The sequence below is a fragment of the Daphnia carinata genome, chromosome 1 (genome assembly GCF_022539665.2).
Source record: "Daphnia carinata strain CSIRO-1 chromosome 1, CSIRO_AGI_Dcar_HiC_V3, whole genome shotgun sequence".
In the NCBI taxonomy this organism is placed as follows: Eukaryota; Metazoa; Arthropoda; class Branchiopoda; order Diplostraca; family Daphniidae; genus Daphnia; species Daphnia carinata.
In genome coordinates this window covers 6,414,013-6,429,143 of record NC_081331.1, presented here as the reverse complement: position 1 = coordinate 6,429,143, position 15,131 = coordinate 6,414,013, and the positions used below count along the sequence as shown (strand labels likewise).

The 15,131-nt window shown below is 40.5% G+C and overlaps 4 protein-coding genes across 6 annotated transcripts; 2 read left to right on the top strand and 2 right to left on the bottom strand.

The window, feature by feature from the left end:
• Positions 1-178: 178 nt before the first annotated feature.
• Positions 179-4,634, top strand: LOC130690920 (crustacean hyperglycemic hormone-like). 2 transcript variants are annotated; one of them, XM_059496373.1, is made up of 4 exons: positions 179-271; positions 2,770-3,087; positions 3,235-3,379; positions 3,798-3,933. In XM_059496373.1, exons 2-3 carry the CDS (start codon positions 2,801-2,803, stop codon positions 3,353-3,355), a joined length of 408 nt encoding a protein of 135 aa, XP_059352356.1. In that variant the 5' UTR covers positions 179-271; positions 2,770-2,800; the 3' UTR covers positions 3,356-3,379; positions 3,798-3,933. The 2 variants fall into 2 exon arrangements, with proteins under 2 accessions (XP_059352356.1, XP_057369775.1); XM_057513792.2 differs by lacking the exons at positions 179-271; positions 3,235-3,379 and adding an exon at positions 1,919-2,096 and having other exon boundaries at positions 3,798-4,634.
• Positions 4,635-5,445: 811 nt separating this feature from the next.
• Positions 5,446-11,281, top strand: LOC130690925 (glycerophosphocholine phosphodiesterase GPCPD1-like). 2 transcript variants are annotated; one of them, XM_059496356.1, is made up of 12 exons: positions 5,446-5,464; positions 8,362-8,510; positions 8,610-8,782; positions 8,850-9,004; positions 9,065-9,199; positions 9,268-9,378; positions 9,441-9,600; positions 9,657-9,798; positions 9,875-10,280; positions 10,340-10,470; positions 10,540-10,675; positions 10,773-11,281. In XM_059496356.1, the coding sequence occupies exons 2-12, from the start codon at positions 8,362-8,364 to the stop codon at positions 11,040-11,042; spliced, it is 1,968 nt and encodes a 655-aa protein (XP_059352339.1). In that variant the 5' UTR covers positions 5,446-5,464; the 3' UTR covers positions 11,043-11,281. The 2 variants fall into 2 exon arrangements, with proteins under 2 accessions (XP_059352339.1, XP_057369780.1); XM_057513797.2 differs by lacking the exon at positions 5,446-5,464 and adding an exon at positions 7,990-8,295 and having other exon boundaries at positions 10,773-11,280.
• On the bottom strand, positions 5,754-7,021 carry LOC130690913 (serine hydrolase-like protein). Its single transcript, XM_057513780.2, has 4 exons — positions 6,860-7,021; positions 6,666-6,792; positions 6,429-6,591; positions 5,754-6,368 (listed from the first exon to the last, which is right to left on the bottom strand). Exons 1-4 carry the CDS (start codon positions 7,005-7,007, stop codon positions 5,814-5,816), a joined length of 993 nt encoding a protein of 330 aa, XP_057369763.1. The 5' UTR covers positions 7,008-7,021; the 3' UTR covers positions 5,754-5,813.
• Positions 11,282-11,612: 331 nt separating the features above from the next.
• On the bottom strand, positions 11,613-14,579 carry LOC130690905 (uncharacterized). Its single transcript, XM_057513767.2, has 7 exons — positions 14,010-14,579; positions 13,455-13,766; positions 13,050-13,346; positions 12,893-12,959; positions 12,096-12,350; positions 11,908-12,010; positions 11,613-11,833 (listed from the first exon to the last, which is right to left on the bottom strand). The coding sequence occupies exons 1-7, from the start codon at positions 14,098-14,100 to the stop codon at positions 11,747-11,749; spliced, it is 1,212 nt and encodes a 403-aa protein (XP_057369750.1). The 5' UTR covers positions 14,101-14,579; the 3' UTR covers positions 11,613-11,746.
• Between the last annotated feature and the right edge of the window lie 552 nt (positions 14,580-15,131).

Genomic DNA, 15,131 nt, shown 5'->3' with positions numbered 1-15,131 from the left:
ATCTACCTACGTTTGAAGTGTAAAAACGAATCGAGAGAACTCATCCTTTTGAATCGATGGGCTACGTCCTTCATGAAGAAGCTATCATCAATTGAGTCGTGTGGCTCCTCCTTGTACCATAGCAACGTTGACGGCTTGCCTACTTTAACATCAGCTAGCTCTTTGCACAAGTATATAAGTCCATCCAGCATCCGCAAAGGACCAGAGTGTGCGTCTATCATCCAGTACGGTAACTTCGTGCGATCTCTGCTCACCTCCTTTTTCTCATCTGGTAAAATCTTTTCTATTCCATTCTATTTTTTCGAGAGTGCACACAATCGCCTAAAAGTAAACGTCACTTGAAATTGGTTTTGATAAATTAACGTATCGTTTAAAAATTTTTTGGTATTTCTAAATCATTAAAATTTGGATCACGTTTGAGGGTATAAAAAGCAGCAAAAACGTTCGAATTTTTGGGACCTCGTTTAAATTGTACGACACGAACACTTATTTAAAATCAAATCCCTTAACTCGGCATTACAAATCTAGACTGCACGCTTATAAAATATCTGACGATGAATTGATTAATGCCCCCCTATAAATGTTTTCTCAGCCGTGTGCAGCATTAGGAAAGCGTAAGGGATGGCCCCAACTTGGCCAACGAACAGATAACATACACAAGATTTAACAGTTAACTAACTTTCTTATTAAAAAGTTGCTCAATCTTACGTGATGCCCCTTGCCATAGAATACGTAGAAGGTATTCTCCTTTTATTGCGCAACCTTCCAGCTCGTGACTTTAGAAGGTGTACTCCCCGGGAATTCCGGTCTTAGAGGAACTTTGAAAAACTTGCACGATCATTTCCTCGACAATGTCAACACGATTTCCATTCACGTATTGGGATGCCCACGGTCGTCACGTTACGCTTCAAGCTATTTCAGTTTCTTGTTAATGACGCATAGGAGACAAGGTCTTTGGGAACAATGCGTAGTTTCCACCCTTTTTGTCGCAGCCACTTTGACCTGGTCAAATCCAGAAAAATCACTAAACAATAACTCTCATTAAAGTTCTTTATTTTGTTCCATGTTCTAATGATTTAACGATAATCGTAATGAGGGAATCGAGTAATAAACAACAATGACGAAGCTGCTTTTTGTGGCATGTCCTCCTTTTGTGCATTCAAGTCAAATCGAAAGAGTTACACCATAGATATGGTACGTGTATCTAGAAATTGAGGCCGACCCAATAGCAAATCTGAGGCGGGTGATTTCGTATTAGCGACGAGAAGGCTTTGTGAGCAAGAACAGTTATTTTGTCACCTATTTGAGTGCAAGATATGACACATTCGCAGCAGGAAATCGAAAGCGGGATGAGTGGCTTTATGGTTTTAAATATTCAGAAATTATGATATGGGCCGAAGATACGGTACAAATAAGAAGACTAGATTAAATACATTTTTAGCTATGTGGGTACCGTCAGATTAGATAAGAGACATCGCCCTTTATTCCACTTTGCCACATTGAATTTATTGAGTCTAATTATTTTTACTCGTCTGCGATTTGTTTTATCGCACCTACTCAACCTCAATACCTCTTGCGGTATCGATACGTTTAATATGTATTACAATTATTGTTTCACTAAGAATTAAAATGGCATTATATTGGGATGTCCACCCAACTTTGGGGAAGTGATTCCGAAAATATTCCAATCACGGCAATTCTCATTGATGTGATGAGTCTAGTTTCGTTGTCAGATCGACCTCAAAATGAAAACAATAGTCTTTAGCATCCAGGTAATGTTCTCGTGAAGATAACAAGCTAGTAAAAGAAGACGAGAGAAAGTAAGGAGGGGAAGAAGAGGGTGGGTATAAAAAAGGAAGAGGAGGAGATTCTTTACAAGTTGCGCAGGTTGTGGCCATAAGAACTGCCAAAGGTGTTTCTTCAGGTGCCGAGCGCTGGTATAAAAGTGGCAGCGTTATTCTTGTGTTTACTCTGCACTTGTACGGTTTTTAAAATAACTTTTCCTTCACCTTTGATCTATCAAATAAAAGTGCCAGTTCCCTCATTTATAAATCAAGCCCACGTGTGATCCCAAGGATTTGCGTTATTAATCACAGGTAATTTTGCTCCAGTTACCTGAAATTCAATTTAGAAAAATAGCAAGTATCTCTTTAGCTGAGTTTTTTTTTAGAAATATGTATAAATGCCATCCATACATTGTGGTTATGACAACCCGTTGAGAAGCATAAAGTTGCCCCAGGTGAGGGTAAATGCACAAACTTCTAAATTTCAACCCCTTCCTTTTCAAGTATTTTATTTGCACCCTACCCTTTCTAGAAAATGCTCGTTCTTACCGCTTCGATTTTGTTTTTTTGTAAACAATGTGATTTCCTAAACTTATTTAGTGTTTAAAGACAAAAGTTTATCGGGCTTATTTTCTATGCCCTTTACATCAGCCGAATTCGATTCACGTGTATGATGATGTCGCTAAGTCCGATCAACGTACATATGGTCAAGGAGAAACGATGCCTGAGGAATGCGTACCAAAGGGAAATACTGTGACGTCACACATTCACTGTCAGCCACTGGGAAACGCCCATGTCACGGCCCACACGTCGATGCGTAATACATTCAAGGGGAAGATTTTTTTTAAACATCTAAAATGAGTGTGAGAGGAGGAGTTTGCTTTCCAAGATACACCGTCACAAAGAAACCGGCTTCGCGGCAAATGTGAAGAACACCGCTTTTAAACAAACATTTTTTTTTTAATTTTTTTATTTTTTTTTACAGTTCAACTAAACCTTTAGAAAATACGGAGAAAATGATGGCCGCAGTGCAACAGAATGGACGCCAAACACCTAGTTCTTACTCGACGCGATCTCTCTTGGGCATCACAACTCTTCTAGTGCTTTTGTTGGCAGTGCTGCCCAGTTACCCGTCATCAGCCATGTCCGCTTTATCCAGCAATCCCCATTCCTTGTCCAAACGGTCTTTCTTTGATATCAACTGCAAGGGGCTCTACGACAAAAGCATTTTCGCCCGCCTTGATCGCATTTGTCAAGACTGCTACAGCCTCTATCGCGAACCTGAACTTCATACACTTTGCAGGTAAATTGTCCTGATTCTGATCTCGTGTGCCATTTACTGTGTCAAGGTAACGAATCATTTGATTTGTAACGAGGGGCAAGGTTACAACGTCGTTGATGTGAAAAACAAGAGGTTGTATAACGAAACGTGTTCTAATTCTCTTATTAGGAAGAATTGCTTCACCACCAACTATTTCAAGGGCTGCTTAGATGCCCTTCTCATCAACGACGAAAAAGACATTCAAAGAGTTATGAAAGATATTTCCATCATTCACCAGATCCCCATTTAAAAAAGAGGGCATAAAAGTGTCCAGGTATAAAATTGGTTGTTTCAGCAGTTTCCAAACAAAAGAAATGGCTTATCAGCTTTCGAAACTACCATTTTAACTGGCAAACAAAAGTAACCTTGCAGCAACTTCTCTTCTGTTTAAAGCTTATTCTGCTTTTCCATTTTCAATACGTGCGTATTCAAGGCCCTACAAATGACTGGGGTGCCTTTCAAATTGTGGCTTATAACTAACTCGTTGGTAACTCGCAAAAAACGCTGAAACTAACGATCAGGTGTTTTAAACTGGCTGGTGATGTGCATTTTCTGACCAACAATTGACCCACTTTCATTAACAAAAACTTGGGTGGTTTTTGTCTTTTTTATTTTCGATTGGTGTGCGGTATACGAGTTTGTGCTAAATGATAATTTAAATTATTGTTTGTAATATAAATGTGTAATTCCAGGTCGGAATGTTTTAGTACACCTTTTTTCAAGGCTTGCCTCAAAGTCTTGCTAATGGAGGATCAGGATCCGGACTACTCGGAAATGATCGACAAAATTGGCCGCTAACGCTACTATCGAGATAATGTGCACGGACAGCGCTCCCCGTCTATTAAATCTTATTATTATATGTCTTATTTATTTGTATTTCGTTAGCTGAAATAATTTTTTCTTCAATTTTTTTTTGTATTTTTGGCAACGCCCCCTTGTACTACGTGTCTCTTTTTTTTGCCAGTATTTTTTTTTCTCGAGCTTGTTGCTTTGTGCGCGTGGTAAACGCACAAAAGGAAAAATGGATTTGGACAGTTGAAGATGGAACAGTGCAATTGATACGTTCGCAACCCGTTTGTGTTGGTCGTCTTTCGTCATATCATTTGGCTGCTTTATTTTGCCCTCTCCCGCCCTTCCTTCTGTGCTGCTCCCGAATGGGAAAACAAAATGAAATCTAGTCTATTCTGATTCAGAGTTCTATATATTTGTCCAACGATGGCTGCTAATACGCGTATATATATTTATATGAATCTCTCTCATTGTCAGTGCAGGGAAATATATAAACATTCCCCCCTTCTTCTATCTCTCTCTTCAGTGCAATCTCCCACGGAGGAAGAACTTACCATCACACATTTTTTTATTCCTCCGCCTCCAAAAAACAACAAAAAAAAAATAGTTCCTACTTCCTATACTTTAGTGAAAAATCTCTATACAAGAACAGGCCTACGTTTGCCATGTCCAATATTTACACTTGAATGCCTATTGAGTCGGTCATGTTTCTGGATATATCAAATATACTATTAATCAAGCATGTTGTTCTTTATGCTTTAATTTTAATTTCTGATTCTTTTTGAAGTTCTGCTGATTTACCACCCTGTTAAAAAGAAATGAAATGAATTCATAGATTCATATTTCTTGAAATTCTAACTAGCGAGAGATTTGAGATTGGTTTCTAGGGAATGAATCCTCGGAAAGGAGTGTGCAGCGATACGAGGAAACGATTTGTATTGCCGCCCAGTAATTGACTTGAAACGAGTTCATTGAATACCTGCAGCTTTATCTCATTTTACGTTTACGGGTATTTTTAACACTCGATCGAGAGCTATGTGAAATATAGATGCACAGTAATCACCGCCAATCCAAGTATAATTCATCCAGGATGAAGATGATTAATGCGTCAATCATCGGAATCCGGAGAAGACATTTCCTTATTAGTCCATACAATTTTAATGTTTCCGGTGTAGAAAACATTCTGAGAATCTCTACATCGACAGCATATCAATCGTGTTTTTGCTATGACAACTTGGCGGCTGTAGGTTACGACATCAAAATTTGCATACATGTTGAAAACATGATTTCATCGCGATTGCGAATTGCATTTTGAAAATCAAAAATTCCAAAGTTATGGTCTTATGTAAACATTCGAACGTGAATCATTTTGCGTGTAGACGACGTGGTAGTATGTAACTCCTCCTATTGGCGTAATCTGGAAACTGGGCGGACCCGTTGGAAAAACAAAACAAAAACAAAACATCTGTAAACACTTGGCACTACCACAAAAACGATGGTTCTGTCCAACCAAAAAGTTCGTGCAACACTGGTCGAAAGCTAGTCTTCTGATTGGAAATTCAACAAAAACGTAAGTAGTCCTCTACAGCTTTATTTTCGTTATTGGCCAGTTCGATTTCTGTACCTACTTAAGGATTGAACCAAAGTGACGATTGCTTATTTTGGTCAAGACAGTGGCAGACGATTGTTAACTCCCTATGTAGAAAGCCATTGACACTTGGGACAAATTTTTGTTTTCACACTTGCATTCGTAATCGATAAGAGGGCGTAGTGTTACGTCATGTTTACATTCTTAAAGTGCACAGTCACTGGGTGAAGGATGAATAATTGAATCAGAAAATTTAGGATCAAATGTAATATTAACATTGTTAAAACTGTTGTAATTATGGGAATTGTAAAAGGTTATGACAGAGAAAAATTCAAACTGATTCGGAACGATAATTCAAGAAATCATTAATAATGGGGGCAACCGTTTCGGGGTGAGTCAGGTGAGTGTGATGTTTCCCCTCAATTTCAACGTAACGGACACATTTGGATGAAGTTTGAAGTGCTTGCATATGTTCCTGATAATCTTCTGGATCTTCAAAATACGGGCCGTCAATGAATTTGATGACGAGGACATGGGCTGTGGTTTTGCGAGCTAAAATAAGTTGATCTTCTTTCGGAATGAAAGCCAGAGGAGCTGCAAGTAGACGTCGATCGCGACTAAAAACGTAGCCTCCGTCTAACTTTTTTATGCCTCTCTGACACAAAATGTGACACGCTTTTTCATCGAGCGAGCCGAAAGTTCCACTAACCCATCGTTCCACAGCTGCTTCGTAGCTGACGGGCTCTTCGGGTCCTGCGACTATAGCTGCTTCGTATTTGAGTAATTTCCCAACGGTTTTGCGTAATCGAACATCCACCGTAGTTGGAATCGTTGGTGTCGCCCGGATTATGTCCAAACAGATGACTTTCTCTACTTTCTCTGGAAACTTTTTTTAAAAACTATTCGATTACCAAACACTTTCTGAGTTATCGTTTGAATGTATTACCACTCCGGCGTAAAGCATAGCTGTTGCTCCACCTAAACTGTGGACTAAAAACGAACATTTTTTCCATTGAAAACGTTCAAACATTCTCTCGACGGCCAACAGTGTGTCGACATAATTATAGGCGATATCAGGTGGAAAGTGACTGCTGAGACCATGACCCGGACTATTGAAAAAAAAAAAAATGAAGTGTTTGACCGATTGGGCCATCACTGATTAGAAAGTGCAATCAAAGCTTACATGTCTACGGCGATTATCCTTAAATCCTTGGGTAGAAGAGGGATCAAAGTATCAAACGTCCCGCAGTTGTCTAGCCAGCCGTGAATAGCAATCATTGGCCGGCCATTCACGGGACCCCAGGCTTTGGCTATGATATTTAAAAGGCGTAAAATTATGAAAAACAATTTTCAGCCTTAATTTAGCAACCTATTCACCTGCTACTTTGCCCCAAGTCATCTGGATCTCGATTTCTTCAGGAGACGGCGGCAACGTAATTTCGGGACTGTTGAAAGACGATGCTAAGCCACGGGGAATAATGTGGTGCATTCGAAACAATAATTTGTTCTCACTTTCGTTCGCCATTCTATTGTACTGGCCGAAACTACGTAAATTATTCTTTTTTTCAAATTTTGGTTATTGAAATGTCTTTAAGTCAATTACCTGTATGAAATGTTTGAGAGTATAAGCAAGAAGTTAATTTCGTGAGCTGTACGTCTAGTTTTTGGAGTGTGATTTGTGCTTATCGCAGTCTGCAACGTGTTGTTTTATTGTAATTTCAACCATGTCAATAACCATTACATATCATCCATGCTGACGCTTATATTTGTATATTTTTAACTGCGATGCAAAGATATCACTGTGCATGTTATCATCTGCTTTCTTTGATAACCGCATGTTCATAAATATAAGCCTTTCTCTTGGCGAATGCGTGCTACAGGGTTTTATTTGAACTCTGACTTCTGCCCCTAACAGAAATCAATCTTCAATGTTTCTCAGTCCGCCCTAGTTTGCCTTTTACGAGCGCTGATTGAAAACTGAAATGCCTTTTCCTTCTTTTGATATCTATGCCAATAAAGGTTTCATTGAAAATGCTTGTTTCAGTGGAAGGCGGGAATGCAAAAACTTTTGCATTGAATCCATTGTTAATAAAAACAAAGTTCTCTTTCTCAATTGAAATTCAAACTCACGAGGTAGTCATGTTCATTGTGGTTATTTCGTCAGAAGCATAATGTGTGTATTGTTTCGGGGGTGTTCATAACATCCATATAGAATTACAGCCGTTTTCGTTGGATATCTATTTTAGACGATCACGTACGCAAAGTTTGCAATACTGTCCGTAGTAGGATAAATACCTAGATTGCAAGTAAAAGTTCGTCGCCTGCGGTTCGTGACCCGCAGTTTAGGAAAAGCTATCCCGATACCCGCACTTTAGGTAGACTGATGTTCCGTTGCTTTGCAGTATTTTACTGGGTAGTAGCCTAGTGGGACGAGACTTTACCGGTTTCTGCTAGCTGAACTGGTCTAAACCAGTTTTTACAGAGATGTCTTCGAGCTTTTTGTACTGAAAACATGTCTTAAAGAGGTATTCAAAATTGCTACAATGAATTTATCGATTTAACGACTATCGAGTTGGTTTCATTCGTATTTTCGATCTTTACAATTGTGATTAGTAGAAAAAAAGCCCAGCAGAGGTAGGCATAACCTAATTCCCAATTGGCTCAAGTCAGGCGGTCTGAATAGTCACGACTGTTGTGAGTTCAATATCCGAAGTCTACCTCGGGCATAAAAAACGAAATGTCCGCATAAAGTTTTGTTGGAATATAACTTGAGGTTAGGATCGCGTTTAGTGAAGTATAGCTCTTAAATGAAAGTAAGCATGGTGATCCTTTGTTAGATTTTTCAGTGCAATTCAATTAATAGCTGTGCTTATTATTAGATGTTTGGAAGAGAGTGGAATTTCCGTGTGACTTTGAGGACTACACCAGGTGAATGTGTTGGGGTTGTTGGAAACTGCCATCAGTTGGGAAACTGGAACCACCAAAATGGAATCCTCCTGACCAAAAGTATAGTTAATTCATCAGATGGGTGAGTGGCTATCTGATAAGTGGATTCAAAACTTTCACCCAAACTTTGTACATTTCTTCTTGAAGAATTGTGTTATTAATGTTTATATGCTTAATGTAGGAATGAAATTTGGCAGGGGACTGTTCAGCTACCGGTGGATCAAGAAGTTTACTTCCGCTATTTCACTTGCATCGTCTTGGATCACATAGCTGAAAATGATGAAGGAAACAAAAGAGATTTAATTGTGAGGAGATGGGAGACCAACATCTCACCAAGACTAATAAAGATTAACAGTATATTTGTGTTGATTATCTAATCAGTTAACAATCGTATAACAAAAAAATATTTTACATTTCCTAGGCTCTCAAAATGACCTAATTCACATTGACCTCTTTGGGACTTACAACGGAGAAACACGGGTCGATCGAGGCTGGCTTACGAAAGAAACCGTGGTCCAACTGAAATTGTACAACGATCCTATTCGCATGTGGAAGAAATCTCTTCATGGAAAGGCTGTAATTTTACATAGCTTTTTATATATTCCAGCAAATTCTAAGTTCTTTTTTAACTGTCAGTTTCGCGTGAAAGTAACACCTGTCGAGGTTGATGTCTCGTGCAGCAATACTGTTCGGGATGGTGGAATTGATGAAAGCTGGGATGTGCAAGACGTACGCAATGCGGTTAAATCTTGGCCTTTAATTGAAGTGGCGGTAAGGGTCTTTGCCTTTTCTTTTCGTGCATTTTAGTTGTATTCAAGCTATACTTTGTTCTATTTTAGGCAATGAATAATGCTGATTGCGAGTTCAAGCCTCAGCAGCAGTTTGGCCAATTAATGGATCGCGGATCTTATCTAATTTTTCAAGCTCAGGTTACCAAACCCGAATCGGTGGTAAGTAGATAAAACAATCATCAATGTCCAGTAGATTTTCAGTTGTGTTTTATGATCCATAGACATTTTTGGTGGACTTCTACGCCCATAATACATCCGGAGGGGATCCACCCGAGCATGTTGGATTTTGCTACGTCCTACAGAACAACATGACGCAAAGTGAAGGCTGTGCCACTGTGCCCATTACCAGTCCCAAGCACTTGGCTATCGGCCAACTAAAAGGTACCTGCGCTGGCCAGCGTGACTGTGGCGTTGTCAAAATACCTTTGAAATTTCAGTGGATTACTTGATCGTGCGGCCTATGAACGGATTCGAGTGCGACATGTCCATATCTTTTGCTCGCCATTGGAAGCATACTTGGCGCGGTTTAGAAGTGGGCCACCGTGGTGCCGGCAGTTCTTTTAAAGAAGCACTGAAGAGGTGATTGAGCCATTTACTCTTGACATCTAATGTTCCACGTTTAAAAACTATTGCTTGTCCTGCGCTGTCGAAAAAGTTGTTCGTCCATTCGGGAGAATACTATAGCGTCCTTAGCCCATGCTGCCAAACATGGAGCCGACATGATTGAATTTGATGTCCAACTGTCCAAGGATATGATACCGGTTATTTACCACGATTTTTACGTCTACACTGCAATGATGAAGAAACTCGGGAAAGATGAAGGCACTAATGGCAACACTGAAGGGCATGTTGATATGCTTCATTTGCCTATCAAAGAGCTGACCCTAGCCCAGTTGCAAAAACTCAAAATTTACCATGTCAAAGAGAACACTCGCGTGCCTAAACTCAATGATGACGATTTTGATGATCACCAGCCATTCCCCACGTTACAACGTGCCTTGGAACACTTGGATCCGCATTGCGGCTTCAACATTGAAATTAAATGGACTATGCAACTTAAGGTAAAAAAAAATCAAATCCGATTTTGCGTTCGTTCAAGTTTAGCTGAATTATTTTCTAGGATGGATCGTTCGAACTCAACAACCCATTTGAACTCAACCTCTACCTGGACACTATCCTGAAGCCAGTGTTGCAGTATGGCGGAACACGAAAGATTATCTTTTCATGCTTCCATCCTGACATTTGCACCATGTAAGTATTCCTTTTTTTCAAATGTGGAAACCAGTGAGACTTTACGACCTTTCCATTGTTGTTTTGAAGGTTACGTATGAAGCAGAACAAATACCCAGTCATGTTTCTAACTCAGGGAATCACAGCAAAGTTCGCCGACTACCACGACCCCCGCACTCACAATATCCCCACAGGAGTTCACTTCGTTTCAGCGATTGGCATATTGGTAATAAGGCTTTTTTCTTTTCCTCTTTTGAACATCAATGGAAAAGCAGTGCCCAGTATCATAAATGATCGAATTTCGTTTTTCTCTTCCCCATAAGGGTTTGTGTGTGCATTCGGAAGATATTCTGCGCGATCCCACTCAGGTGGCTTTAGTACAAAGCCGAGGCCTCATCCTCTTCTGCTGGGGAGAGGATAATAATGACCAAGCAACCATCCGATACTTGAAGAACTTGGGCCTTAACGGCATCATTTACGACAAGATCGACGTGCATAGCGCCAAGGAGACAAAAGAGTCCATTTTTCTAGTGGAAGCCAGACAGGAACAGAAAGAACTACTGAAAATTGCTTCGTCGACTTCCAGTTCCTAGTTAATTCAGCTCCTTTTTACATGATTTAGTTTATGTCTTCGTTTGGCTTGCGTTTTTCGATTACTTATTTCAATTTAAAAAAAAAATTCTTTCCCCAAAAGAAATTCTAGTGCATCCCGGGTGCAAGAAAAACGTAAGAAAATTATTGCGTCCCGGTTTTTGTTTTGAAAGTTAAATAATACAAAAAAAAAAGATAAAAAAATGGTTTCAATTTTCGTGGCGTGGCAACATCAAAATAGTGTATTAATAATGTCAACCCAATGTATAATAACAATAAGGAGGGTGCCGGAGAGGAATATCGTTACTCTATCTTTATCATATATATAATATATAAATCATGTATATTTTGAATCTGAATGGAACCAAGGAGAACAAGAGGGAGTGAAACGTGAAAGATGGTGATAGAAAAGAGTTGAAAACTTTTTTTTTTTGGTAATTATAGGTTGGCGTTAATAGACATTTAAGGAAATATGATAAAATAGTTGTTTGGAAAACGAACGTGTAAAACGTAGTACATTGATGACCTCATGTTTAAAAAATCATACAACCTTTTGTCAACAGTTCACATCATTTTCTTTTCTTTTTTTTATTTTGAATTTTTACTGTTGGAGAGAAGGGTTTGTGGCATATATCTGGCCATTGATGAATTCGGATTTTAGTAAAGTGAATAGTTTTCTCTCTCTCTCTCACTTGTTCTCTCTTGTCTATTTGGATTGACGTTTCACGGCTGCTGGCGTGGCAGGAGTCGGATCGTCAAGGAAGAGCGGGTTCTTAACTTCCATTTCGCCAGTCTTTTCACAAAACAAAAATATTATTAGCTCGCGACTTGGGGAGCTACTGAAGAATGAAAAGATTGTGTCGTTACCGGTGCCAACCCAGGACATTCGTAAACAGTGTAGTCACCTTCCTCGTTGTCCTCGTCGCTTTCTCCTCCCGAATTGGAGCCTCGTCTGTCACATCCTGAATGACTACGTAAGCAAAAATAAGACACTGATGTAGAAATCTGATTCCATTGCCTGTGTAACACGTGAGTGTGAGGAAAAAGCTGAGAACCTTTCTAGTGCAATGACTTGTTGTTTTTGGTGCTGGAAGTGAAACATATGGGCCGAGTGAGCCAATTTCTTGTCACCGCTACTGGCTACCGCTTTGGGGGTTTTACCCAAAGTCCAGCCACTAATGCCACCTCCCGGTGTCGAGGACGAAGGTGAAGACTTCAGTGACGATTTACCGCTAGGCGATGGGCCAGGACCAGTGATTCCGTAAGCTGGGTACTCAACTTCTTGGGCCGCTTTGGCTCTTCTCTGCCATCTAAGGTAAAATTTGGCTACGTTTACTTGTTCTGATTATCAAATATTTTGAGTCGTATTTGTAAGAGATCAATTGCTTTATGTGATCAGCTGATCGTCGTGCCAGCTGTTTGTCGAACACGTTCTAGTTTTTCGATGATCCCAAATAGGGTAAGAAACAGAATTTTGGAAATGTTTTCACAATAAATATTGAGGTAGCAGCCTGTTCATCATCGATCGATAACGCCATCTCATATCCCCCCTCTCTCTCAAAAAAAGATTGGCTTTTAAAGATTTCTTCCATTTGCCCTGGAAATCCTTTACTTGTTCACTTGAGTTAGTTTGTGGAAGGAAAGTGCAAAATTCGTGTCTTAAAGCGGATCCTGTTTGCTTTTGCTGCCTGATTTAATCGATCCTTGAACGCTACCAAATCCTTGGCTACGACTTATTGAATGTGACGTCCCCGGCTTTTCAGAAACCTCTTGTGATGTTGGCATGTCTGCCAGAGCCCCCCACCCTCCTTTTCAAAGAAAGGAATTGATTGAAAAAAAAGTAGACACTCACCTATAGAAGCAAACGCCCAATGCCAAGAGGGCTGCTACAACTGACGCTGTGCATCCTGCCACCAGAGCTGGCAATCAATCAAGCCATACAAGCAAAAGGAAATGAATTGGGGATAATTACTAGTCTGTGTTTGTAATTCAGAAAACGTTTGCAATACCTGTGAGGTATATGTCTGCTAGCGAGTCGTGGATACGTTCAGTTTTTGTTGAACTGACGATGGCGTGTGCGACGGGATCGCGTGAAATGCGCGATTCAGGATTTTCATCAGCCTCCTCCGAATTAACGGATGTACTTTTAACAAATTTTCCTGTTGCCGAAGGTGACGGGATTTGCTGCTGTTGAAGGTGTGGATGCTGCTGTGCAATAGCTACTGGCGCTTCGTCGAAAACATCTGTCTCCTTTTGCCCGGCGTTGCGGATATCATTAAAGCTCATACGAAACGGAATGGTTGGTGCTGTAAAGTAGAAAACCGGGTTCATAGATTACATGCGGACTCCTTTACATTTTGGCCACCGTTGTGTGCCCAAAATGGCTTCCTTTGTTGTCGCAGGAAAAAACCTACCTGCAGACTGGATAAGAGGATCAACGGTCTTAATTTGTCGGGTTGGCTCGGGTGGACGATGGTTCTGAAATCTATCGTCGTGGGGTCGATATGCAAAATTCTTTTGCTGACGATGGTCGTCCTTATTGGGTTCGAACTGGATCTTGTCTTCTGGTTCGGCGTAGTCGTCTTCGTCAGCTAATCGAATGCCTGCCAATTGGGGATGTCGTTGACGATTCCCCGCATGTTGCTGTGCAGCTGCCCATTTCCAATTACGCACCAATTCTTCTAAAAGAAGATCCTCTGGCCCATTATCCATATCAGCCGTGGCATCTGCAAGACAATAGAATTTTCCCAGAGATGTCATTAGTGACCTGAAAGCTGTATGTAAATTGCTCATATCACGCCCTTCACACCGACATCAAGCCCGATGATGACGTCGTGCCAGATGTCGTACGAGTACCAGCTGGTGTACACAGCCCAGTTGAGGTTATTACTTTCATGTATGAAAAAACAAATGGCGTTGCTGTTCGCAAACGACATAAAAGAAAGAAGAGGGTAAAAATCGAAACTAACCTTGATAATTGCGATGCTGGCCTGCGAGGACTAGACAATACTGCGTCTCCACCAGCAGAAAGGCCAGGAACCACCACGAGCGGTTGACCATGGCCTTACGAGATGGCCGGCTCTCTACTAAACTAGCAATTACCACTGTAATTCCTTTTTTATTAGGCAGTTAAATGTAGAGAAAGCACTACACGAGAAAATGGCCGTCCAATGCCGACTATTCAGGTAGCCATTATTGGAATCACGAATCAAGAGAAAGCTGTGAAAGACCGTTGAGAAGAGCGGCCGAAACAAAACTGTACGACGGCGAGTCGTGTCTCGATCAAACGACGAGCAATGGACGGCGCAGAAGCTAAACGCGTGAGTACGTGTAGGCGTTTTAGTGTGTGCCCATCTCCGCTGTTCTGTTGCGTGGCTAAATCACGATCAATACGACTTGCTGCACTCTTGTTTTTTCTACACTCTTCAAGTGAATGAACGGACACATTACCTGAGGTTTTTTTTGTTTGTTTTTTCTATTTTTATTTCACAAATGAAAACGAACGGCGCGTGTCACCAACTGACTGACGATTTTTCTTGTTGCCTACAGGGGTCGTAACGATGCTGGTGTTTGTTTGGACCAGTTTTTGCCGCTTGATAATTGTTATGCGGGTTTCCTACTCCTGTTTATCTTTCCCAATATTTTTTCTTACCCCACTGCAACTAGGCAAGGTCCCGAGCTGTTATAATACGCAAGGCAGGAAACGGGAGACCACGGAGACATCAATCGATAGCGCACGACGTCATCAGACCCTCCTCTCGCCCTTTCAGTCCAGTTTCCTCAGGAAACGAAAGCTAGAGCGCTTGACTTGTCAACAAAGTAGTATTTTGCTGAGCCTAGTATATTCTTCTTTCTTTTCGTTTTCATAGAGCTAGAAAATAATAAAAAGCGATCAATATTATGAGCCTCATTTGCGTCACAGTCATCGTATACGCACATTGCTGTGAAACACAATCTTCTCTACTCTGGTTGCGAGGAGAAGACTTAACAGGTCGATTGTCAAAATTTGCTTGAAATAAAAAACGAGATTGATATATGATCTCAGGAATGGTACAGTTGCTGGCTAATGAGCCAGTCTATTTGTTTTAATT